Source organism: Salvelinus sp. IW2-2015, linkage group LG11 (assembly GCF_002910315.2).
Source record: "Salvelinus sp. IW2-2015 linkage group LG11, ASM291031v2, whole genome shotgun sequence".
NCBI classification, from domain to species: Eukaryota; Metazoa; Chordata; class Actinopteri; order Salmoniformes; family Salmonidae; genus Salvelinus; species Salvelinus sp. IW2-2015.
This window is the reverse complement of record NC_036851.1, coordinates 26,355,036-26,380,518: the sequence shown is the minus strand read 5'-3', so window position 1 is coordinate 26,380,518 and position 25,483 is coordinate 26,355,036. Positions and strand designations below refer to the sequence as shown.

Genomic DNA, 25,483 nt, shown 5'->3' with positions numbered 1-25,483 from the left:
TGTACAGGAGAGGGCTGAGAACGCAACCTTGTGGGGACCCAGTTTTGAGGATCAGCGGGGTGGAGATGTTGTTACCTACCCTCACCACCTGGGTGCGGCCCATCAGGAAGTCCAGGACCCAGTTGCACAGGGCGGGGTCGAGACCCAGGGTGACGAGTTTGGAGGGTACTAGGGTGTTAAATGCTGAGCTGTAATCGATGAACAGCATTCTTACATAGGTATTCCTCTTGTCCAGATGGGTTAGGGCAGTGTGCAGTGTGATGGCGATTGCGTCATCTGTGGACCTATTGGGGCGGTAAGCAAATTGGAGTGGGTTTAACACGTTTAAATGTTTTACTCACGTTGGCCACAGTGAAGGAAAGCCCGCAGGTTTTGGTAGCTGGCCGTGTCAGTGGCACTGTATTGTCCTCAAAGCGAGCAAAAAAGTTGTTTAGTCTGTCTGGGAGCAAGGCATCGTGATCCGTGACGGGGCTGGTTTTTCTTTTGTAGTCCCTGCCACATACCTCTCGTGTCTGAGCCGTTGAATTGCGACTCCACTTTGTCTCTGTACTGACGCTTAGCTTGTTTGATTGCCTTGTGGAGGGAATAGCTACACTTATTGTATTCGGTCATGTTTCCGGGTCACATTGCACTGGTTAAAAGCAGTGGTTCGCGTGTTCAGTTTTGCACAAATTCTGCCATCAATCCACGGTTTCTGGTTGGGGAATGTTTTAATAGACGCTGTGGGTACAACATCACCAATGCACTTGTTAATAAACTCGCACACCGAATCAGCGTATTCATCAATGTTGTTGTTCGCCGCAATGCGGAACATATCCCAGTCACGTGATCGAAGCAATCTTGAAGCGTGGAATCCGATTGGTCGGACCAGCGTTGAACTGATCTGAGCGCGGGTGCTTCCTGTTTTAGTTTCTGTCTATAGGCTGGTAGCAACAAAATGGAGTCGTGGTCAGCTTTTCAGAAGGGAGGGCGGGGGAGGGCCTGATATGCGTTGCGGAAGTTAGAATAACAGTTTTTGCCAGCCCTGGTAGCACAATCGATATGCTGATAGAATTTGGGGAGCCTTGTTTTCAGATTATCCTTGTTAAAATCCCCGGCTACAATAAATGCAGCCTCAGGATATGTGGTTTCCAGTTTACATAGAGTCCAATGAAGTTCTTTCAGGGCCATCGATGTGTCTGCTTGGGGGGGAATATACACGACTGTGATTATGATCGAAGAGAATTCTCTTGGTAGATAATGCAGTCGGCATTTGATTGTGAGGAATTCTAAGTCAGGTGAACAAAAGTACTTGAGTTCCTGTATGTTGTTATGATCACACCACGTCTCGTTAATCATAAGGCATACACCCCCGCCCTTCTTCTTACCAGAGAGATGCTTGTTTCTGTCAGCGCGATGCGTGAAGAAACCAGGTGGCTGTACTGACTCAGATAGCGTGTCTCGAGTGAGCCATGTTTCCGTGAAACAAAGAATGTTACAGTCTCGGATGTCTCTTTGGAATGCTACCTTTCCTCGGATTTCGTCTACCTTGTTGTCAAGAGACTGGACATTGGCGAGTAGTATGCTCGGGAGCGGTGCGCGATGAGCCCGTCTACGGAGCCTGACCAGAAGACCGCTCCGTCTGCCCCTTCTACAGCGTCGTTGCTTTGTGTTGCCGGCTGGGATCCGATCCATTGTCCTGGGTGGTAGGCCAAACGGAGGATCCGCTTCGGGAAAGTCGTATTCCTGGTCGTAATGTTGGTGAGTTGACGTTGCTCTTATATCCAATAGTTCCTCCCGACTGTATGTAATTAAACCTAAGATTACCTGGGGTAACAATGTAAGAAATAACACATCAAAAAACTAAATACTGCATAGTTTCCTAGGAACGCGAAGCGAGGCGGCCATCTCTGTCGTTCAGTGACGAGATCCCTTTTCCAAGATAAGAAACACCCAGTCTAGTGTTTCCTTTATTTTGGCAGTTACCTGTAGGTGTTTTATGTTTCCACAACATTTATATACGTGTTGATGAGTGCTGCTATGACCATTTCAATGATTAAAGTATATTCCCTGCTCTGTCAGGAGGCTAAAATCATGGTGGTGCCATGCCCCAGTGTCCAGCCCATTGAGGAGGCCCTAGAGGACTGTACGCGTAACGCGGTTCCCATCATGCTCTACGCCCTCAACCAGGACACCCTCACTGCCGAACAGGTGGCTGAGCTAAGGAAAGTCAAAGAGATGCTCCTCTTCCCCATCTGCTTCGTCCGTATCCCTGCCACTCCGCCTGAGGCCTCCCCCGAGCCCAGCCGGCGCCTAGAGAGGGAGAGGAGCCCCCTCTACAAGCAGCTGCTGTCCCTGGGCTTCCTCAGCACTCCCGTGGGGAACTGTTCCTGCGGAGCCCCCTCCCAGACGCCTAGCCCGGCCATCAAGCCCCAGAGTGTCCTGGGGGAGACCTTTGAGAGGCTGCACCGCCTCCTGGTGACCTTTGCCCGCCAGGTACTCCACAACCAGCAGGTGGAGGTTGCTAACCTGCTCAATGGGGTGCACTGCCGTTGCCTTGACCTCTTCATCAACCAGGTCAGTAGGGGGACAGCTGTGTCTGGAGGAAATAATCAGCCAATCAATTAGCTAATCAAATAAAATCTGTATAGCTTCACAAAATGTATAACTGAAACTTGTTTAATTTGAAGGCTACAGTAGGGAGAAATTACTCTGACTATGTAGTGGTGTCAAAGACGTACTTTTCCTCCTCTCCCCGGCTGCAGGCATTTGACATGCAGAGGGACCTGCAGATCACGCCGCGGCGGCTGGAGTACACACGGGAGAAGGAGGGCGAGCTGTTCATCTCCCTGATGGCCATCGCCAACCGCAAGCAGGAGGAGATGAAAGAAATGATTGTGGAGACGCTGAGCAGCATGAAGGAGCAGCTGCTGGAGGACGCTGCCAACCTGGAGTTCACAGGTACACTGCCTGACACAGGTCAAAGGTCAAATCTAAAGACTGATACTGTAAAATGTCAGAGAGAGAGAGAGATGTTGTCCCGTGTAAATATTTTAATCTCACTTTCCATCTACGGACTGAATATACTCTCACCCAATGTGGTACGGATCTGCTATTTTTATACTTTAGAACCTTAACGCCCATCAGAAGCTAGCCAGCTTACTAGCTAGTAGTCAATTAGCCAATGCTAGCGGTCTTCACCGTTAACTCAGACACCAGCAAGCCTCAGCCTGCATGTCTGCGCAGCACGATATCAACCCAGAGCATAGCGGACTGCTTTTTCTCTACCACATCTCCAGATTCCTACCGCAAGCTCTGAACCTTTACACCGGATCATCTCAGATAGCTAGCTGCAATCCGAGTGGCTACTCCTGGCTAACGTCTCTGACCCGAAGCAAGCACCAGTTAGCCTTGAGCTAACCTCGAGCTTGGCCCATCTCCCGGCTAGCTGAAGAGGTCAGCCAGCCAATTCTTGGGCTACAATACCTCTTTTGCCAATTGGCCTGGACCCTTTACTGCTGGCACGGAGCCCTGCCGATCCATCACGACTGATCTGCTGACGTAATCGTCCGAGGTGGTTTCAACAGGCTCTTCCGTTAAGAACGTAGCCGGAGGCCCATCTGCTAGCCCCGGCCCGCTAGCTGTCTGAATCGCCGTGTCTCCAGCTCGCCTAGCGTAGTAGCGACTACTGAATCGGCTCCCTGACACACCTATTGCTACTCATTGGAACCTATGATCACTCGGCTACACATGCCTCTCCCTAATGTCAATATGCCTTGTCTATTCCAGTTTTGGTTCATGATTGTCTCAATTCACTGTAGAGCCCCCAGCCCTGCCCAACATGCCTTAGATAGCCCTTTTGTTCCACCCCCCACACATGCAGTTACCTCACCCTGGCTTAACTGGTGCCTCTAGAGACAAAACCTCTCCCATCGTCACTCAATGCCTAAGTTTACCTCCACTCTACTCACATCCTACCATACCCTTGTCTTTACATTATGCCTTGAATCTATTCTTCCACACCAGGAAATCTGCTCCTTTTATTCTCTGTTCCCAACGCACTAGACAACCAGTTCTTATGGACTTTAGCCGTACCCTTATCCTACTCCTCCTCTGGTGATTTAGATGTTAACCCAGCCCCCAGCACCACTCCCATTCTCCAGGCACTCTCATTTGTTGACTTCTGTAACCATAAAAGCCTTGGTTTCATGCATGTTAACATTAGAAGCCTCCTCCCTAAGTTTGTTTTATTCACTGCTTTTGCACACTCCGCCAACCCGGATGTCCTAGCCGTGTCTGAATCCTGGCTTAGGAAGGCCACCAAAAATCCAGAAATTTCTATCCCCAGCTACAACATTTCCCGACAAGATAGAACTGCCAAAGGGGGCGGAGTTAGCCTGCAGAGGTTTGTCATACTATCCAGGTCTGTGCCCAAACAATTCAAGCTTCTACTTTTAAAAATCCACCTTTCCAGAAACAAGTCTCTCATCGTTGCCGCTTGTTATAGACTCAGCCCTCAGCTTTGCCCTGGACACCATATGTGAATTGATTGCCCCCCATCCATCTTCAGAGTTCGTACTGTTAGGTGACCTAAACTGGGATATGCTTAACACCCCGGCCATCCTACAATCTAAGCTAGATGCCCTCAATCTCACACAAATTATCAAGGAACCTACCAGGTACAACCCTAAATCCGTAACCATGGGCACCCTCATAGATATCATCCTGACCAACTTGCCATCTAAATACACCTCTGCTGTCTTCAACCAGGATCTCAGCGATCACTGCCTCATTGCCTGCGTCCGTAGTGGGTCCGCGGTCAAACGACCACCCCTCATCACTGTCAAACGCTCCCTAAAACACTTCATCAAGCAGGCCTTTCTAATCGACCTGGCCCGGGTATCCTGGCAGGATATTGACCTCATCCCGTCAGTAGAGGATGCCTGGGTTCTCTTTTAAAAGTCCTTCCCTCACCATCTTAAATAAGCATGCCCCATTCAAAAATGTAGAACTAAGAACAGATATAGCCCTTGGTTCACCCCAGACTTGACTGCCCTTGACCAGCACAAAAACATCCTGTGGCGTTCTGCATTAGCATCGAATAGCCCCCGCGATATGCAACTTTTCAGGGAAGTCAGGAACCAATACACACAGTCAGTTAGGAAAGCTAAGGCTAGCATTTTCAAACAGAATTTTGCATCCTGTAGCACTAATTCCAAAAAGTTTTGGGACACTGTAAAGTTCATGGAGAATAAGAGCACCTCCTCCCAGCTGCCCATTGCACTGAGGCTAGGAAACACTGTCACCACCGACAAATCTATGATAATCGACAATTTCAATAAGCATTTCTTTATGGCTGGCCATGCTGTCCACCTGGCTACCCCTACCCCGGCCAACAGCTCTGCACCCCCTGCAGCAACTTGCCCAAGCCACCCCCGCTTCTCCTTCACCCAAATACAGACAGCTGATGTTCTGAAAGAGCTGCAAAATCTGGATCCCTACAAATCAGCTGGGCTAGACAATCTGGAACCTCTCTAAAATTATCTGCCCAAATTGTTGCAACCCCTATTACTAGCCTATTCAACCTCTCGTATCGTCTGAGATCCCCAAAGATTGGAAAATTGCTGCGGTCATCCCCCTCTTCAAAGGGGGAGAGACTCTAGACCCAAACTGCTACAGACCTATATCCATCCTGCCCTGCCTTTCTAAAGTCTTCAAAAGCCAAGTGAACAAACAGATCACCGACCATTTCGAATCCCACCGTACCTTCTCCGCTATACAATCTGGATTCCGAGCTGGTCACGGGTGCACCTCAGCCACGCTCATGGTCCTAAACAATATCATAACCGCCATCGATAAAAGACAGTACTCTGCAGCCGTCTTCATCGACCTGGCCAAGGCTTTCAACTCTGTCAATCACTGTATTCTTATCGGCAGACTCACCAGCCTTGGTTTCTCAAATGACTGCCTTGCCTGGATCGCCAACTACTTCTCAGATGGAGTTCAGTGTGTCAAATCGGAAGGCCTGTTGTCCGGACCTCTGGCAGTCTCTATGGGGGTGCCACAGGGTTCAATTCTCGGGCCGACTCTTTTCTCTGTATATATCAATGATGTCGCTCTTGCTGCTGGTGATTCTCTGTTCCACTTCTACGCAGACGACACCTTTCTGTATACTTCTGGCCCTGGGATAGGACACTGTGTTAACAAACCTACAAACGAGCTTCAATGCCATACAACACTCCTTCCGTGGCCTCCAACTGCTTTTAAATGCTAGTAAAACGAAATGCATGCTCTTCAACCGATTGCTGACCGCACCCACCCGCCTGACTAGCATCATTACTCTGGACGGTTCTGACTTAGAATATGTGGAAAACTACAAATACCTAGGTGTCTGGCTAGACTGTAAACTCTCCTTCTAGACTCACATTAAGCATCTCCAATCCAAAATTAAATCTAGAATCGGCTTCCTATTTCGCAACAAAGCCTCCTTCACTGATGCTGCCAAACATACCCTCGTAAAACTGACTATCCTACTGATCCTTGACTTCGGCGATGTCATTTACAAAATAGCCTCCAACACTCTACTCAGCAAATTGGATGTGGTCTATCACAGTGCCATCCGTTTTGTCACCAAAGCCCCATATACTACCCACCACTGCGACCTGTATGCTCTCGTTGGCTGGCCCTCGCTACATATTTGTCGCCAAACCCACTGGCTCCATGTCATTTATAAGTCTTTGCTAGGTAAATCACCGCCTTATCTCAGCTCACCGGTCACCATAGCAACACCCACCCACAGCAGGCTCTCCAACAGCTATATTTCACTGGTTATCCCCAAAGCCAACACTTCCTTTGGCCGCCTTTCCTTACAGTTCTCTGCTGCCAATGACTGAAACGAATTGCAAAAATCTCTTAAATCTCCCTCTCTAGCTTTAAGCATCAGCTGTCAGAGCAGCTTACTGATCACTGTACCTGTACACAGCCAATCTGTAAATGGCACACCCAACTACCTCATCCCCATATTGGTATTTATCTTCTTGGTCTTTTGCACCCCAGTATCTCTACTTGCACATCATCATCTGCACATCTATCACTCCAGTGTTAATGCTAAATTGTAATTATTTCGCCTCTATGGCCTATTTATTGCCTTACCCTCCCTCCCTACTCTTCTACATTTGCACACACTGTATACAGATTTTTTCTATTGTGTTATTGACTTTACGTTTGTTTATGTGTAACTCTGTTGTTGTTTGTGTCACACTGCTTTGCTTTATCTTGGCCAGGTCGCAGTTGTAAATGGGAACTTGTTCTCAACTGGCCTACCTGGTTAAATAAAGGTGAAATAAATAAATAAAAGAGACTGACGAGAGAGACCTACCTACCTACCTACCTAGACACAGAGAGAGCGTTTTGAGTTTTTATAAAACCTTTATTTTAAACTAAGGTATTAACACAAATATTGGCACACTACCTTATCAGAAATTACACAACAATTGTGTCCTTCTTAAATAAACATAAAAAGCTAATACATTTAATAAAAAATGATTTACATTAAACTTATTACGTCAACAAAAAAATGTTCCCCTCCTCCACAAAACATTCCACTCCTTCATAAATCCACTTTAATCCTCAATCAATGGGAGGTCTTTTACAGCCGAGAAGAACTCAACATACACTTTTATTCTCGCTTTTACTAATCCTTTAAAAAACATATCTTACATCCTTACTATTTCCCTTGTCTATCTTATTTTTGCTACTCAGAAAAATAGACATTTTAGCTTGACACAAAATAAAATGTAACTTGACATTTTATTTTCTGTTTTTTACTATATTGAAACCCCAAAATAAGGTGTTATTGAAAATCTCCCCTACAGCTGTCAACAAAGACTGTAGTATTTCAAAGAGAGGCTTTATATTCTCACACTCCATAAAACAGTGAAAAATTGTTTCTCTTGTATTACGAAAAGGACATCCATCTCCAACATCTGAATGAATGATATACAAAAGCATTAACTGCAATGATGCCATGCAACACCCTCCATTGCATCACCAGTACCCTTTTGTAACGGTGGCTTGTACATTGCTCTCCATGCTGGCTTTACCTTGTCATCAAGGCCCAGTTTTTTACCCTCCAAGGAGTGTCTATTCTATTTTTCAATGTATCTTTATTTAAAACCTTGATGTAACTCCTTCCCATTCACCTAATCCAAACCCACCTCTTCCAACCCTCTCAAATCCAGTACTAAAGCCTTTCTGGCTGACTCTGGGATATTGGGTGTAATCCCTAGTCTGGGAAATGGGGCGTCTTCATTTTGTGCCTTTTTGTAGTAACTCTTGATGATAATCCACTATTCTGCTGACAGAGCCTTCCTGCAACTTTCCAGCAGTTGTCCGACAATCATTCCCGACCTCACCCCCAAATGTTCAGCCACCCGTCCTCCGTCCATTAATGTGGGCCCAGCCATGTCCATTAACTTCCTTAGGGTGACGATTTTGCCCTTCACCAGCATCTTGGAGAAATGTGGAACAGCTTCAATTGTACAATCCAGTCTTGCCCCAATACACCAGAGGTTCCTCCAACAGCCAATGCACTGACTCAGCCTTAGTGTGTCTGGACACCTTCATTATACTCCAAACCCTAAGAAGGCCTCTGTAAAACGGAGGTACTCCATCCCTAGAAATCTGGCTACTGTTAACCAAAAATAAAGCCTTTAAATCTAATCCCCCTACCTTCTGTAATACCAGACCTGCCACCCCTCTCCACACCACATTTTTCAGTCAATAAAGCAACCTTTGAATAAACTGAAACCGGAAAGCAGCATCCCTACTAGCAAGATGTAAAAGACCTTGACCCCCCTCTTTTGACAAATACAAAACACTTTGTGGAACCCAATGATATTTATCCCCCCAAAAATCTACAATAATTGCCTGTATCTTGGCCAGAAGGCCAGACGGTGGCTCTAAACATGACAACCGATGCCACAGTGCAGAGGCAACCACATTGTTAACAATAATAGTGTGCATTCCCGACCTATATGACATATGAGATAGCAACCAACGCCATCTACTCATCCTCCCTTCCACCATTTCAGCCACCCCATTCCAATTTTTTTCCCATTGTCCTCTCTTCCCCTAGGTACACTCCTAGATACTTGAAACCTCCCTTACACCATTCCAACCCCCCTGGCAAAGCCATGATCCTTCCAGACCATTCCCAATCTGTAAAGCATACCTTTTTCCCCCAATTTACCTTTGCAGAGGATATTCCCTTAAACCGATCAACTATGAGACTCAAACCACCCACCTCCACTTGACATTTTTCACCAAAATAACTACATCAGCATATGCTGAGAGACGAATAGGAGGAATATCCTCTAAAAGGTACACCCCTTCAATGCGACTTCTAATGCTATTTAGTAGTGGCTCTATAGCGATGGCATTCCGGACAACGAACACCCCTGCCTAATTCCTCTACACACTTTAAAAGGAGCACTCAAGCACTCAATTAACTTTCAATACACTTTCAATGTCACCATATATCACCCTGATCATGGCAATAAAACCAGAGCTGAAACCAAAAGCCTCAAAAGTGGCCCCATAGGAATTGATGTTCAACTCGGTCAAATGCCCTTTCCTGAACAATTGAAATTAGACCAGCATCCAACCCAATAGCCCTAGAGACTTCTCACCAATGCCCCCTGTGCTCCAATGCTCCCTGTGCTCTCACAAACTTCTCACCAATGCCCCCTGTGCTCTGATACCCAGCAGGTCTGCCAATGCGGCTTTTTTCCTCTTGAGTGCCTGAATATGGCCTCGATCTCCTGTGGTCTCAACTAACGTCAGGAGTTCCACTATTTCAGACTCTAGGGCGTTCATTGATCTGGTGATATATCTGGTTATATTCATGGTGTATTGTTACAGAATTGTTGAATCTGGATGTTCCCTACATCCCACCACTGTTGAAGAGATACAAAACTGTCCTTTCAGACCTCTACCTCTCCCAGAAAAAACTAAAACATTTCCTGAAGTGAGCATCACTCAATATATTAAAATGCCAGTATGCGCTTTTGGGTTTTACAGCATTAATGTACATCACCTCTGTTACTATACAAAGATCAGAAAATCTCACTGGGGTAATCACACTTACAGACTTGAGATTGATGCTCAAAACCTATCTAACTTGCCAAGAGAGATTGTGTTCTCTCTCACATTAGCCCATGTGTACTGTCTCGTGCCTCCATTTTGACTCCGGCAAATATCACATAGTTCATGTGTTACAATAATGTGTTTTTAAAAAGTCCTTGAGGCTGTATGAGGTTCTTTGTGATTTCTATCTAAGTCACTGACTGTACAGTTAAAATACCCAGCAAGAAATAAATAATCCTCAGTATTACATTTCTCAATGGTATTTGATGTTTCTAAAAAACATACACTGTCAACTGCCACTACTGGGGCATATACATTTATTACACACATAGTGATATCTCGCTCTAACTTTTAATAACCTCCCCTCATCCTCCTCTTCAACCTCATATGGCAAAGGCAAAAAACCTTTTGACAACAGGATGGCCACACCCCCACGTTGAGTTTTTATGACTACACACCACTGTCCCCTCCCACTCCTGTTGCCACATTTTCTATATTAGTATAAGTTTCTTGTAAAAAAAACTTATGTCACGTCCCTTTCTCTTTATTAACACATACACTACGGCTCTTTTTTTCTTGTCTCTTGCCCCATTTATGTTTAAAGAAGAAATATTAAAACTGCTCATGGCTGAAAATAGAATGAGAAACAGAACACATCTCTTTACAGAATTAAGGCTGCGACTGAACTCTTTCATTTCCTTTAGAATAGCAATTTCTGGGCTTGTCAAACCTACACCCGTTATTTTTGACATCAGAAACTTTGCTGATTCAATAAACAATTCATTTTAAGTGGGAAAACATTTATTACATTATAATCCTGCATATATTTCTTCCCTTTTGTCAAATTCAAAAATGTACGTACCTTTTCAATCCCATACCTCCCTTCCACCCCATTTCTCTCGCTATTTTGCTGTGACGCATCAGATGCCTCACTCTCGCTATCATCCCCAGAAGAAACCTGCATCTCAACAACCTGTTTATCCTCAAATGATTTATCATCTCTACCTTCCTCTTAGAATTAGAACCTTCACCACCCCTTAAATTCTTCCTCTTACTCCTCGGTACTTTGAAAACAGTCGTTTCATTTTCCATTGTTTCACTCTCCTCTTGAACTCCCCCCTGCGACCTCAATTGCAGTCTCACCTACTGCCCCCCCCTTTTCCCTGCTTTACCACAACTACCCCCGTAGCCACATTGCGCTCCTTTCCTATTTCTCCCACCACATCTGCCCACCTTCTCTCTTCTTAGTAGTGCTAGAGCTGCTACTGGGCTCTGCGCACTCGTTCTCTGGACAATTACGCACCAAATACCCCTCTCTTCCACACCCAAAGCATTTCATTGATTCAGTAGAAGCGTAGAACACATAATCAAACCCATCAATCTTGAAACTGAACGCTAAATTCAGTTCGTCAGTATCCTTCTTTAAAATCATGTGCACTTGTCTCCTATGAGATACGACATGTTTCAGCAAAGGCGATTTGCATCCAAAAATAACCTTTTTTATTGGAGAAACAAGTTGTCCATGAGGAGAACTCTCGCTCCAACACTTCATCTCTAACAAAAAGGAGCATGTTAGAAAGTATAACTTTCTTCGCCGGATTCATACTACCGATGTCTGTGTCTCCCGTAACACAACACCACTCTCAGCTATCGTATTCACCATTTCAATGGAATCTAAGAATATTACTACAGCGCTATTTATCCTTGAGGCTGATTGTATGCTATTATACCCAATGATAGCGCCCACTGCTAAATTACATTCTATCCCCAAACAACCTGTCGCAGCGGGAATCTTCACCCCATGCCGCCGACTAAGTTTTTCAAACTCTACACCTCTACGTGTGACCATGACAACCAGCCTCTCCCGCTTGTTGGGCCTTCGAGAGAAACAACCTCAACGATCCCACCACCCCTATATATATATATATATATATATATATATATGAGAGAGAGAAAATGAACCAGTGAGAGGGAGGACGGGAGAGAGAGATGCACACAGACCAGACAGTGACTTGCTGGATTCATAAGACAGTGTTCAGTCTCACTGCCATTCAGATAGCAGCAGCAGGTGTCAGTATGATACTATGCCAAAAGCTCGTCAAATGTTGCCTGAAAAATGTAATGAATATCACACATTTCTCTTGACAGTTTACAAAAGACCATTTAGCCTACTTGTAAAATGTCGCAACTAGCCATGCAATCAACATAACCACACTATAACGCCATAGCATGAACTCAGTCACAGCATGAGGTTTGCATGGTAGTGGCGTGTAACCAACCTACATTATCTTTCACTCACGTTTTCTTTCAAATTATCTCTCTTTCTCTCTCTCTGACCTCACAGACCTCATAGTGGCGACCAACGGAGAGCCTGTTACCTCAAAGGACATCAAGTCTTGCATCCACCAGATCCAGGAGCTGATAGTTGTGAGGTTGAACCAGGCGGTGGCCAACAAGCTGATCAGCTCTGTGGACTACCTGAGGGAGAGCTTTGTAGGAACCCTGGAGCGCTGTCTAAACAGCCTGGAGAAGTCCAACATGGAGTCATCTGTCCACAATGTCACCTCCAACCACCTCAAACAGGTGTGTGATTGTACAGTATACTCTTCCATAATTTAGATACTGTATGTCAGTGTAACGGATGTGAAATGGCTAGCTAGTTAGCGGGTACGCGCTAATAGCATTTCAATCGGTTACGTCACTTGCTCTGAGACTGAAGTAGGGTTTCCCCTGCTTCTTGCAAGGCCGCGGTTTGTGGAGCGATGGGTAACGACGCTTCGTGGGTGACTGTTGTCGATGTGTGCAGAGGGTCCCTGGTTCGCGCCCGTGTCGGGGCGAGGGGACGGTCTAAAGTTATACTGTTACATCAGCCATGTCAAATGAAGCTTGTTTTGTTCAGAAGTGTCTTTTCTATTTCTCTGTACTACATTATGTTGACCATATCATTGATAAGATGTCCAAATACCATCAGATGTTTGAGATTAATTCAATAGGCTGATTCCTCAAAAGAAAATGAAAAAGACAGTATAAAAGACAATTACCTTTTTTCCTACAAGACAGTTGGTCTAAGTTAAATGATAACATCTTGTTCTGTTCTCTCCATCCCACTTCCTGTCCTGGTCAGATCCTTAACGCTGCCTATCACGTGGAGGTGACCTTCCATTCAGGATCATCTGTTACGAGACTCGTCTGGGAGCAGATCAAACAGGTAACCATTCCCAGTCAAGCCTCAGGAATCTACTTCAATTGTAGGGCTTTGCAATAACAACACATTGATTTGAACCTTGATTTATTTATTGTGTATTCTCTCTCTCTGTCTTGTGTAGATCATTCAAAGGATAACGTTTGTGAACCCTCCTGGCATCACTCCAGAGTGGAAGAGGAAGGTGGCCCAGGATGCCATAGAGAGCTTGAGTGCTGCCAAGCTGGCTAAGAGTATCTGTTCCCAGTTCAGAACACGCCTCAACAGCTCCCACGATGCCTTCGCTGCCTCCCTGCGACAGGTACACCGCACTCCGAAAACGGCTTCAGCTAATCTTTTTTATCAAACAAGAAACTTTTTTATTCATCTTCACACTCTCCAGTAAGGTGCCCTCTTTTATATTGCACTCTTCATACAATCAGGTTTGGTCTTGGCTACTTTTTTCTTTCCCAGTGGGAAAAACTGTTTGAAATGACATTATAATGACCTTCTTTCAACCAGTCTCTGTTTGTAATAATGATATACAGTCCCAGTCTCTGTTTGTAATAATGATATACAGTACCAGTCTCTGTTTGTAATAATGATATACAGTACCAGTCTCTGTTTGTAATAATGATATACAGTACCAGTCAAAAGTTTGGACACCCACTCATTCCAGGGTTTTTCTATTTTTACTATTTTTTATATTGTAGAATAATAGTGAAGACATCAAAACTATGAATCATGTAGTAACCAAAAAAGTGTTAAACAAATCTAAATATATTTGATATATAACCACCCTTTGCCTTGATGACAGCTTTGCATTCTCTCAACTAGATTCATTAGGTAGTCACCTGGAATGCATTTCATTTAACAGGTGTGCCTTGTTTAATGTACATTTGTGGAATTTCTTTCCTTAATGCGTTTGCACCAGTCAGTTGTGTTGTGACAAGGTAATTGTGGTATACAGAAGATAGCCCTATTTGGTAAAAGACCAAGTCCATATTATGGTAAGAAAAGCTCAAATAAGCAAATAGATACGACAGACATGAAGACACTTTAAGACATGAAGGTCAGTCAATCCGGAACATTTCAAGAACTTTGAAAGTTTCTTCAAGTGCAGTCACAAAAACCAGCAAGCGCTATGATGAAACTGGCTCTCATGAGGACAGCCACAGGAATGGAAGACCCAGAGTTACCTCTGCTGCAGAGGATAAGTTCATTAGAGTTAACTGCACCTCAGATTGCAGTCCAAATAAATGCGTCACAGAGTTCAAGTAACAGACACATCTCAACTTCGACTGTTCAGAGGAGACTGCGTGAATCAGGCCTTAATGGTTGAATTTCTGCAAAGAAACCACTACTAAAGCACACCAATAAGAAGAAGAGACTTGCTTGGGCCAAGAAACACAAGCAATGGACATTAGACCGGTGGAAATCTGTCCTTTGGTCTGATGAGTCCAAATTTGAGATTTTTGGTTCCAACCGCCGTGTCTTTGTGAGACGTAGAGTAGGTGAACGGATGATCTCCGCTTGTGTGGTTCCCACCGTGAAGCATGGAGGAGGAGGTGTGGGGGTGCTTTGCTGGTGACACTGTTGGTGATTTATTTAGAATTCAAGGCACACTTAACCAGCATGGCTACCACAGCATTCTGCAGCGATACACCATCCCATCTGTGCTTAGTGGGACTATCATTTGTTTTTCAACAGGACAATGACCCAACACACCTCCAGGCTGTGTAAGTGCTATTTGACCAAGAAGGAGAGTGATGGAGTGCTGCATCAGATGACCAGGCATTCACAATCACCCGACCTCCACCCAATTGAGATGGTTTGGGATGAGTTGGATCGCGGAGTGAAAGAAAAGCAGCCAGCAAGTGCTCAGCATATGTGGGAACTCTTTCAAGACTGTTTGAAAAGCATTCCAGGTGATTACCTCATGAAGCTGGTTGAGAGAATGCCAAGAGTATGCAAAGCTGTCAAGGCAAAGGGTGGCTACTTTGAAGAATCTAAAATATATTTTGATTTGTTTGAGTTGTTTGGTTACTACATGATTCCATGTGTTATTTCATAGTTTTGATGTCTTCACTATTAATTCTACAATTTAGAAAATAGTCAAATAAAGAAAAACCCTTGGATGATTAGGTTTGTCCACACTTTTGATTGGTACTGTAATTTCAACCAGTTTTGCCAGGTTCTCTCTTCCGGTAGCTCTTGGGACTTAAAAACCTGGCAATGTCTCACTTTTATTTTTTCATTTCACTTATATTTAACCAGGTAGGCCAGTTGAGAACAAGTTCTCATTTATAACTGCGACCTGGCAAAGATAAAGCAAAGCAGTGCAACAACAACAACACAGAGTTACACATGGGATAAACAAACGTAAACACAATATAAAAATCTGTATACAGTGTGTGCAAATGAACTTCAGCAACTCTCCAGTTACAGATTTTGTGTTGTAAACAAGTCAGATTTTCTGCTTGACCTTCTTTGACCTTTGATCTCAATGGTCAAATGTATGTGATGGTTCTTCCCACATGACTGACAATGTGATTCCCATCATTGATAAAGACCCTCGTTAACTTCTCTAGGATATGTGGGACGCTAACGTCCCACTTGGCCAAAATCCAGAAAAAATGTAGCGCGCCAAATTCAAATATATTACTATAAAAATCTATCTTTCATGAAATCACACATGAAAGACACCAAATTAAAGCTACACGTGTTGTGAATCCAGCCAACATGTCTGATTTCAAAAAGGATTTACGGGGAAAGCACACCAAACAATTATGTTAGCTCAGTACATAGCCACAGAAAAACACAGCCATTTTCCCAGCAAAATATAGTAGTAACAAAAAGCAGAAATAGAGATAAAATTAATCAATAACCTTTGAACATCTTCATCAGATGACACTCATATGACATCATGTTACACAATACATTTATGTTTTGCTCGATAATGTGCATATTTATATCCACAAATCTCGGTTTACATTGGCGCCATGTTCAGAAATGCCTCCAAAATATCCRGAGTAATTACAGAGAGCCACGTCAAATAACAGAAATACTCATCATAAACTTTGATGAAAGATACATGTGTCACATATAATTACAGATACACTTGTTTTTAATGCAACAGCTGTGTCAGATTTAAAAAAAATCTTTACGTAAAAAGCACACCATGCAATAATCTGAGACGGCGCTCAGATTTAACAACATTTCTCCGCCATGTTGGAGTCAACAGAAATACGAAATTACATCATAAAATTCCCTTACCTTTGATTATCTTCATCAGAATGCAGTGCCAGGAATCCTAGTTCCACAATAAATCGTTGTTTTGTTCGATAATGTCCATTACTTATGTCCAATTAGCTAATTTTGATAGCATGTGTAGTACACATGTCCAAACGCTCGCGCAGATGCAGGCAAACGTCAGACGAAAACTTCAAAAAGTTATATTACAAGTCAAATAGACTGGTCAAACTTAGTAGAGAATCAATCTTCAGGATGTTGTTATCATATATATCCAATAACGTTCCAACCGGAGCATTCTTTTCAGTCTCTATAAGTAATGGAACGCATGACGATATCATGAGGAAAGTGCGTGACCAAGAACTGGCACTCTGCCAGACCACTGACTGAAACACCTCCCATCCGGTCCCACAACACAGCATAAGCTTCATTCCACGTTCTACTGACTGTTGACATCTAGTGGAAGGCGTAGGAAGTGCAAACAGATCCATATATTACAGGGAATTGAATAGGCGATGACTTTAACATCGACCACTCTTAGAATTCTCACTTCCTGTTTGGATTTTTTCTCAGGTTTTTGCCTGCCATATGAGTTCTGTTATACTCACAGACATCATTCAAACAGTTTTAGAAACGTCAGAGTGTTTTCTATCCAATAGTAATAATAATATGCATATATTAGCATCTGGGACAGAGTAGGAGTCAGTTCACTATGGGCACGCAATTCATCCAAAAGTGAAAATGCTGCCCCCTATATCAAAGAAGTTAAGTATCACAGTGGCTTCAACAAAACCCAGTTTGAACTAGGATGCCATATTACAGTTTAAAACACTATATGTGGAAAATATGGATTATTTGGCCTGTGTTTGACATAATTATTTATGATTTATCTGATATCTAGTCCTAGATTATATTTCTGTTTGCAGTTTTGCACTCTGATGATGATCTTATGGGTTTACAAGTATCTGGAGTGTCGTTAACATTTGTTGGCTTCATTTCAACCAATGACGTATGTGTGTGTAGCTGGAGGAGGGCCACACGGGGCGGTTGGAGCGTACTGAGGACCTGTGGCTGCGTGTGAGGAAGGACCACGCCCCGCGGCTGGCCCGCCTGTCTCTGGAGAGCCGCTCCCTCCGAGATGTGCTACTGCATGGTGAGACACACACATACTAGCTGCGCTATCCACTGGGCTCTGAGCTCTGGCACCAACAGTAATCACTCTGCCTGGGTTCCATGCTCTCACATGCTAAAAAGGCCCAGAACCTATACCAGTCACAGTACAATAACACAAATCTGTATTTATGACTGACAATAAAATCAACAACTTTTTCATGAAGTTGACCAGTAGTTTACTTTGATGTCACTGGTGACGTCACTGTTGGTTGTATGAAAATGTATTGACATGTTTCTTCCTGGCAGGCAAGCCCAAACTTGGGCGAGAGCTGGGGCGGGGTCAGTATGGAGTGGTCTATCTGTGTGACAGCTGGGGGGGACGCTATCCCTGCGCTCTGAAGTCAGTTGTACCACCTGACGACAAGCACTGGAACGACCTGGCCCTGGAGTTTCACTACACCAGGTGAGCTGGTCCAGCTTGTGGATCTCAACCATTGCTGAATGTACTATCATTTCAATAAAGCATGCCTTTAAGCTGACACCTAAGGTAGTAAATAGGAAGTCAACTGAGTGAACTTGTTTTGCATTATCAAAATTGGTCCATACTCAAGTGCAAAATAATCATCCAATAATAAAGAATGGTGAGACTCATTTGTCATCAACAAAACTCTTCTTATCGGTGGTGACAGCTCTTTGTATAATGCATTTACTGGTAAAACCAACACCTTCTAGGATAACGAAACATATTCTGCTCCAGGACACATGTTTTTCTCTAGGAAAATGAAATGGCATCTGGTGCTGTGTTTAGTGTACATCTCAGCATGTTAATTTCATATAACTGCAGCCTTTCACTGTGTAATTTCACGGATCATCTGCTATAAAAGCTTACTAATGCAGTTCATAGAGAAGTAACCACTCATGTCTGTGGACAGATGCTGGTGTTGGAACTGTGATGCTTATGCCCCCTTGTGACTGATATAATAATTTCATACACCATGAAGCTGTAAAGGAAAAGTGATGGTACTGTATTTGTGGGCCAGGCTCCACAAGGGGGCTTAGCCCCCTCAGTTGAAACTTGTGCACCCTCAGTTTTAGTTTTATGTCTCTATATAAAATAGCAAAAAAGTTACAATGATTGAGTGACAGGTTGGCGCAAAATGTGTATTTTTCCGCTGCACTGTATCAGCACAATGGACAGAGTGCCCAGCGGTGTGTGTATGTGTGTGTGGGGGGGGGTGTATGGAAAGCCATTGGGGTGGTTATGTACGGTTTCATTGACTTTCCCTAAAAAGAGGGAAAACGCTTCTCATCTGTGGTAGGCTAAATGAATAACGTGACGCGCCTGTAATATTAGATTTTTATTTATAAAGGTGGGGCCAAGTTTACCATTGAAGCTGCCTCACTCAACTTTGCCTCACGCCCCACCACTACAGAGTTTAGTTAGCTTCTTAGCTAGCTGTTAAAGGTGATAGTGTTATTAGCCTTAGCCTATTTAGCTAGCGCAAAACAGCTATTCTGCCACGGTGGATATCAGAAATTGTTCAGAGGAGAGCAATGAGCAGCAGCATTAAACCACAGAGGCTGCCGCCAAGCCCAGCAGCGATGATGCTGACGAGCTCCAGCTAGCTCTGTGTGCAGAACCTACCCACCTTCCACAAGCACCGCCAGAATAAAGGCTCAACAGCCCTCTCCACCTCCGACTGTTCCTGACAATCTTGGAACAGAGGAGCCAGCCCAGGTTAGCCTAGAATCCTACCGTAGCCACAGGCTTTCTGTCCAAAAACATTAATTTAATAGCAACTGGTTCATAGGAAGACAGTGGCTGGAATACTCGTTTACTGCAGAATTCAATATAATTCCAATGCAAGAACCCAAATGACACCCCTGGGTATAGCTACATATCGGTATGTATGGGGCGGCAGGTAGCCTAGTGGTTAGAGCGTTGTGCCAGTAACGGAAGGTTGCTAGATCGAATCCCCGAGCTGACGAGGTAAAAATCTCGTTCTGCCACTGAACAAGGCAGTTAACCCACTGTTCCTAGGCCGTCATTGTAGAATTTGTTCTTAACTGACTTGCCTAGTTAAAAAAATAAAAATGTTTCATCATGGAAATGGTTGTAAATGTATGTTTTGGAAAAGCGTTTATGATAGACTGGCATTGCTTAATTGATTACGTGGGTCAAATATGATCAACAGAAGTGTATTGTGCTATATCACACCGTGTTGCTGTACTCATGGGCGACATGACTTTTCAAGTGGGCCTATTTGTTTGGCAAGACCGCTGTGGATGGCTGCTTCTCACTGTAGTAGTTGTCGGTATTCTAAGCCTGCATGAATAACTAGGTTATTTTGCTATTTTGACAGCTGTGTGTATGGCTGCATTCACATAGGCTGTTTGTATTAGGGGAATTACCCTATTTATCTTGTAGCCTATATTCATTACCAAAACGACCTCACTTTAGTGTGTAGGGCGCTGTCCATTGTGCTGATACAGTGCCGCGGAGATAGGTTGGAAATCTGTAGCCTGTCACTTCAAAAGCACTCAATCAATGGCCTCGGAGTCTCTGCATTTCAACTTTATCTTTATTCTGGTATAGCGTGATATATGCAGAATTCAATATAATATATATTCCAATGCAACCCTCGTCCCCGCCATTTCTACTAACACAGAGGGTAGGATGTATATAAAAATGTAGGACCTTCGTTTTCCTACCTTCTCTATTGTGTATGGGCGCAGGTCCCTCCCTAAACACGAGCGCCTGGTGGACCTGCACGGCTCGGTGATTGACCACACGTATGGCGGCGGCTCCAGCATTGCTGTGCTGCTCATCATGGAGAGGCTTCACAGAGATCTCTACACAGGCCTGAAGGTAATCCCATAATGTGCCCTAATATACACTGCTCAAAAGAATAAAGGGAACACTTAAATAACACAATGTAACTCCAAGTCAATCACACTTCTGTGAAATCAAACTGTCCACTTAGGAAGCAACACTGATTGACAATACATTTCACATGCTGTTGTGCAAATGGAATAGACAAAAGGTGGAAATTATAGGCAATTAGCAAGACACCCCCAATAAAGGAGTGATTCTGCAGGTGGTGACCACAGACCACTTCTCAGTTCCTATGCTTCCTGGCTGATGTTTTGGTCACTTTTTGAATGGCTGGCGGTGCTCTCACTCTAGTGGTAGCATGAGACGGAGTCTACAACCCACACAAGTGGCTCAGGTAGTGCAGCTCATCCAGGATGGCACATCAATGCGAGCTGTGGCAAGAAGGTTTGCTGTGTTCTGTCAGCGTAGTGTCCAGAGCATGGAGGCGCTACCAGGAGACATGCCAGTACATCAGGAGACGTGGAGGAGGCCGTAGGAGGGCAAACAACCAGCAGCAGAACCGCTACTCCGTGCAAGAGGAGCACTGCCAGAGCCCTGCAAAATGACCTCCAGCAGGCCACAAATGTGCATGTCAGCATATGGTCTCACAAGGGGTCTGAGGATCTCATCTCGGTACCTAATGGCGTCAGGCTACCTCTGGCGAGCCCACGGAGGCTGTGCGGCCCCACAAAGAAATGCCACCCCACACCATGACTGACCCACCGCCAAACGGTCATGCTGGAGGATGTTGCAGGCAGCAAGAACGTTCTCCACGGCGTCTCCAGACTCTGTCACATGTGCGTGTGAACCTGCTTTCATCTGTGAAGAGCACAGGCGCCAGTGGCGAATTTGCCAATCTTGGTGTTCTCTGGCAAATGCCAAACGTCCTGCACGGTGTTGGGCTGTAAGCACAACCCCCACCTGTGGACGTCGGGCCCTCATTACCACCCTCATGGAGTCTGTTTCTGACCGTTTGAGCAGACACATGCACATTTGTGGCCTGCTGGAGGTCATTTTGCAGGGCTCTGGCAGTGCTCCTCCTTGCACGGAGGTAGCGGTTCTGCTGCTGGTTGTTGCCCTCCTACGGCCTCCTCCACGTCTCCTGATGTACTGGCATGTCTCCTGGTAGCGCCTCCATGCTCTGGACACTACGCTGACAGACACAGCAAACCTTCTTGCCACAGCTCGCATTGATGTGCCATCCTGGATGAGCTGCACTACCTGAGCCACTTGTGTGGGTTGTAGACTCCGTCTCATGCTACCACTAGAGTGAGAGCACCGCCAGCATTCAAAAGTGACCAAAACATCAGCCAGGAAGCATAGGAACTGAGAAGTGGTCTGTGGTCACCACCTGCAGAATCACTCCTTTATTGGGGTGTCTTGCTAATTGCCTATAATTTCCACCTTTTGTCTATTCCATTTGCACAAACAGCATGTGAAATGTATTGTCAATCAGTGTTGCTTCCTAAGTGGACAGTTTGATTTCACAGAAGTGTGATTGACTTGGAGTTACATTGTGTTGTTTAAGTGTTCCCTTTATTTTTTTGAGCAGTGTAGTTCATCTAGCACTTATGATGACATAAGTGATTGGCACACTGAGGTCTACCTCCCCATCTCCTCGCTCTCTATCAGGCTGGTTTATCACTAAAGGAGAGACTCCAGATTGCTCTGGACGTGGTGGAAGGCATTCGCTTCCTGCATGGTCAGGGGCTTCTGCACAGAGACATCAAACTAAAGAATGTGCTGGTGAGTGAGGGTTAAAGGTAATCTCAAATCATGCTAAATGTGTAACACTAGTGTTGATCTCTACATTATCCATTCATCAAATTAGTTCTAATGTTGAGCTGATTTAGCTGTGGTCATCATGGCTCAGTGGAAATGCTCCAGCACCGCACACCAATGAATTCCTCATTATTTCCATCATTTTCCACCTGTGTTGCTTGCTTGGTTGTGTAAGAATAGCCCAGCCCTGCCTACACAGTATGATGGTTGGCTCATATGTCACTGTTCTGCTGTGTCCTCTGACTCAACTATGTGTGAAAATAAGGGGCAATGGTTAATGAGACATACTATGTTTGCATTTTCCTAAAATGGAGGTCACAGGCTACAACACATGGGCTGTATTGTTAGGACAGAGTTATGGAAAAATATTTAACTTCCCTCATGAATTGAATGTTCTTGGGCATTGGATGCTCCGAGTATTAACCTTTTTGGAATTTAGGTTTGAGTTGACAATTGGGGGGTAAAAATCACTTACTTTCTTTGTATAGAAGACTCAAGGGTATGCTTTTTTGACTGTGTATTCCCTGAGAAACCAATATTTATGGTCCTGAAGTTTCACGTCTTGCCAAAAGTGTTCCTCGTCTGTGCTGTTGTCTGTCCCTCCCTCAGTTGGACAAACAGAACCGGGCCAAGATCACAGACCTGGGCTTCTGTAAGCCAGAGGCCATGATGTCCGGCAGCATCGTAGGAACCCCCATCCACATGGCCCCCGAGCTCTTCACAGGTCAGCTATCCTGCTACTCGGTCACACTGCTGCATCATCTCTTATTCTAGACTCTTTGGTTAAACCCCAAGTCTCACTTCTTTCTTCAGGAAAGTACGATAATTCTGTGGATGTCTATGCCTTTGGAATCCTGTTCTGGTACCTCTGCACTGGCTCCGTCAAACTCCCAGAGTCCTTTGAGAAATGCTCCAGCAAGGACCAGTTGTGGAATAATGTTAAAAAAGGTGATGTGCAAACCCACAGCTAAAATACTAATTCAAACTGACTGAATATGATCAAAACCAAATAGCTTGTTGTAACATTTTGTCTTTTATCCAGGATTGTCTATTTGTGGATGAGATGTGGTGTGGATGTGTGTGTGTCTGTTACCTGAATTGGACTAGAGAGCTGCCCGGGCCTCATTTGTGCCCATGTTGTTTACAGGCGTGCGACCTGAACGGTTGGCCAACTTTGATGAGGAATGCTGGCAGCTGATGGAGGCCTGCTGGAATGGAGACCCTTCCCAGAGACCCCTGCTCGGCATCGTAGAGCCCAGCCTGCAAAGCATCATGGTACGGCTTTGTAAATGTGGCTCGCATCAGAAAAGCAGCAGGGCTGGCATGATTCAGGGTCATGGACATCTAAGATATGCACAATTAATGTCATCAGCAACTCTCACGACCAGCATTATCCTTTCTACCATTGAGCTGAGGTGAAGGAATAAGGTTGGGGTCTCTTACACTGGTTTTGCAGTCCAGCTCATGCTGCATGATCATGGCCTTGCGTTCGGGTCATCGGTCAGGCAGTTGATGTGGTAGCCTCTCCGATGGCCATCTTCCACTTGCTGATATACTTGGTGTGCCCCAGATAGAAAGCATCCGGGCAAAGGAATCCTCCTCTGTGGCGCACAACAATGGTTACTAACATCATTGGTGCTTTATCAGTGTACTTCAGAATAGAGGGGGAGAAATACTGGTGATAACACTCACTACCCTTCTCCTTGGGTTGGGCTGAGGTCCTGCCTAATGAAAAGGGACACATACCTAAACTGTATGTGATGACATCCCTGATATCAAATGTACAGTTGTCTGGATTGGACCAAACATTCAGATGTCCTTTCTACCAAAGTTACCTCTTCATCGTCATCCTCTTCATCCACACCCTCTGACGCCGCGCCACTCTGTCGCTTGTCTGACTGCACTCCGGTCCCCCAACAAGCCATCATCTCCCTCCTCCTCACTCTGTGAGTCACTGAGACCAGAGTGCAAGCATTTGCCTCATGCTTTGGTATTCCAATTGTATGAGACTATATTCACTACTGTAGTGACCTATCATGGACTAGGTGAGACTACACCATTGTATTTCTATGGACTATACTTACTCCAAGGTGGGCTGCTGTGCAGTGTGAGCCGTCTCCATCTTCTCCATCCAAACCTCTGGATCACATAAGTAATGTGTAGAAGTCTTCAGTAACTTAAAATAAACATTCAATGCCAATACAATTATCATAATGTACACTACGTATTATAGGTTAAACAAATGCGGTCATTTCTTACCTACTTGGTACACAATGGACAGGATAGTCTTGTTGCTGTTCAAAAGCACTTGAAAAATGCTGTTGTCAGCTGTGACACGTCTCAGAATGCCTCAGTTCCAGAATCTTAATATTAAATTATTCTTACCATCCTAAATTTCTTCCAGGTGTTGATTCATGTCATTACGTTTCCATCCCACATTTTAGTTTGTCACATGTGCAACAGGCATATAGATAGCATCATTTCTCTTCTGTTTATTATGTGGACAGTCAAAATTTGCCTGGGGTCGTTACCCTGCTGCATCTAAATCATGATAAAGATTGATTTATTATCAGGAAATAGCAGTATCCTCTAAGGCTTGAGGACTGGTGCTGGGAAGATGCTGAAAACAGAACCCTATTTAAGAGTGAAGGGAAACAATTGATTATTTGTCAAAATCATTTTATATAAAAAAGAAATGAATTTCATAGATGGCATGAATACTCTGATAACCAGTTTAAATACAATCTAATTAATATTTGTATATATATATATATATATAAATAAAAACTGTTTTTTAAAGTTTATTTTTTTAAACTATATTTCAAATGTTTTAACTAGTAACAATCCTATGACCAATCAGCAATTAGCATGCCAGCTAAGTCGGAAGCATAGTGTCTGCTAGAGTTTGTATACTCTACAAATACACACGGCACAAACACGTTTGTCACGTGTCAGCTTAAATAGTGTATATATATATATATCTCCTGTAAAGGAAGAGGACAACTGTCTTTGACAATCTTTATTATTGGTCATCTCTTGGCCTTCCAGAAACACACTGTCCTTTTCCATAAATACAACAAAAAATATTTTTGGGGGACCATAATCCTTTGCAACAGTCTGTGGTCCTCTCTGAGTTTCAGATTGAGTCCTCCAGG

At 44.3% G+C, this 25,483-nt stretch overlaps 1 protein-coding gene across 1 annotated transcript in view; it reads left to right on the top strand.

Annotated features, from left to right (window-relative positions):
* Positions 1-25,483, top strand: part of LOC111970056 (dual serine/threonine and tyrosine protein kinase) — a 38,914-nt gene that overhangs the window by 12,995 nt on the left and 436 nt on the right. Inside the window, exons 3-14 of the mRNA XM_023996548.2 lie at positions 2,062-2,556; positions 2,745-2,940; positions 12,470-12,708; positions 13,250-13,333; positions 13,452-13,628; positions 17,582-17,711; positions 17,978-18,134; positions 20,408-20,540; positions 22,179-22,292; positions 22,938-23,052; positions 23,142-23,276; positions 23,476-23,645. Coding sequence (XP_023852316.2) covers positions 2,062-2,556; positions 2,745-2,940; positions 12,470-12,708; positions 13,250-13,333; positions 13,452-13,628; positions 17,582-17,711; positions 17,978-18,134; positions 20,408-20,540; positions 22,179-22,292; positions 22,938-23,052; positions 23,142-23,276; positions 23,476-23,645 — 2,145 coding nt within the window. The remainder of the gene's footprint in view (positions 1-2,061; positions 2,557-2,744; positions 2,941-12,469; positions 12,709-13,249; positions 13,334-13,451; positions 13,629-17,581; positions 17,712-17,977; positions 18,135-20,407; positions 20,541-22,178; positions 22,293-22,937; positions 23,053-23,141; positions 23,277-23,475; positions 23,646-25,483) is intronic.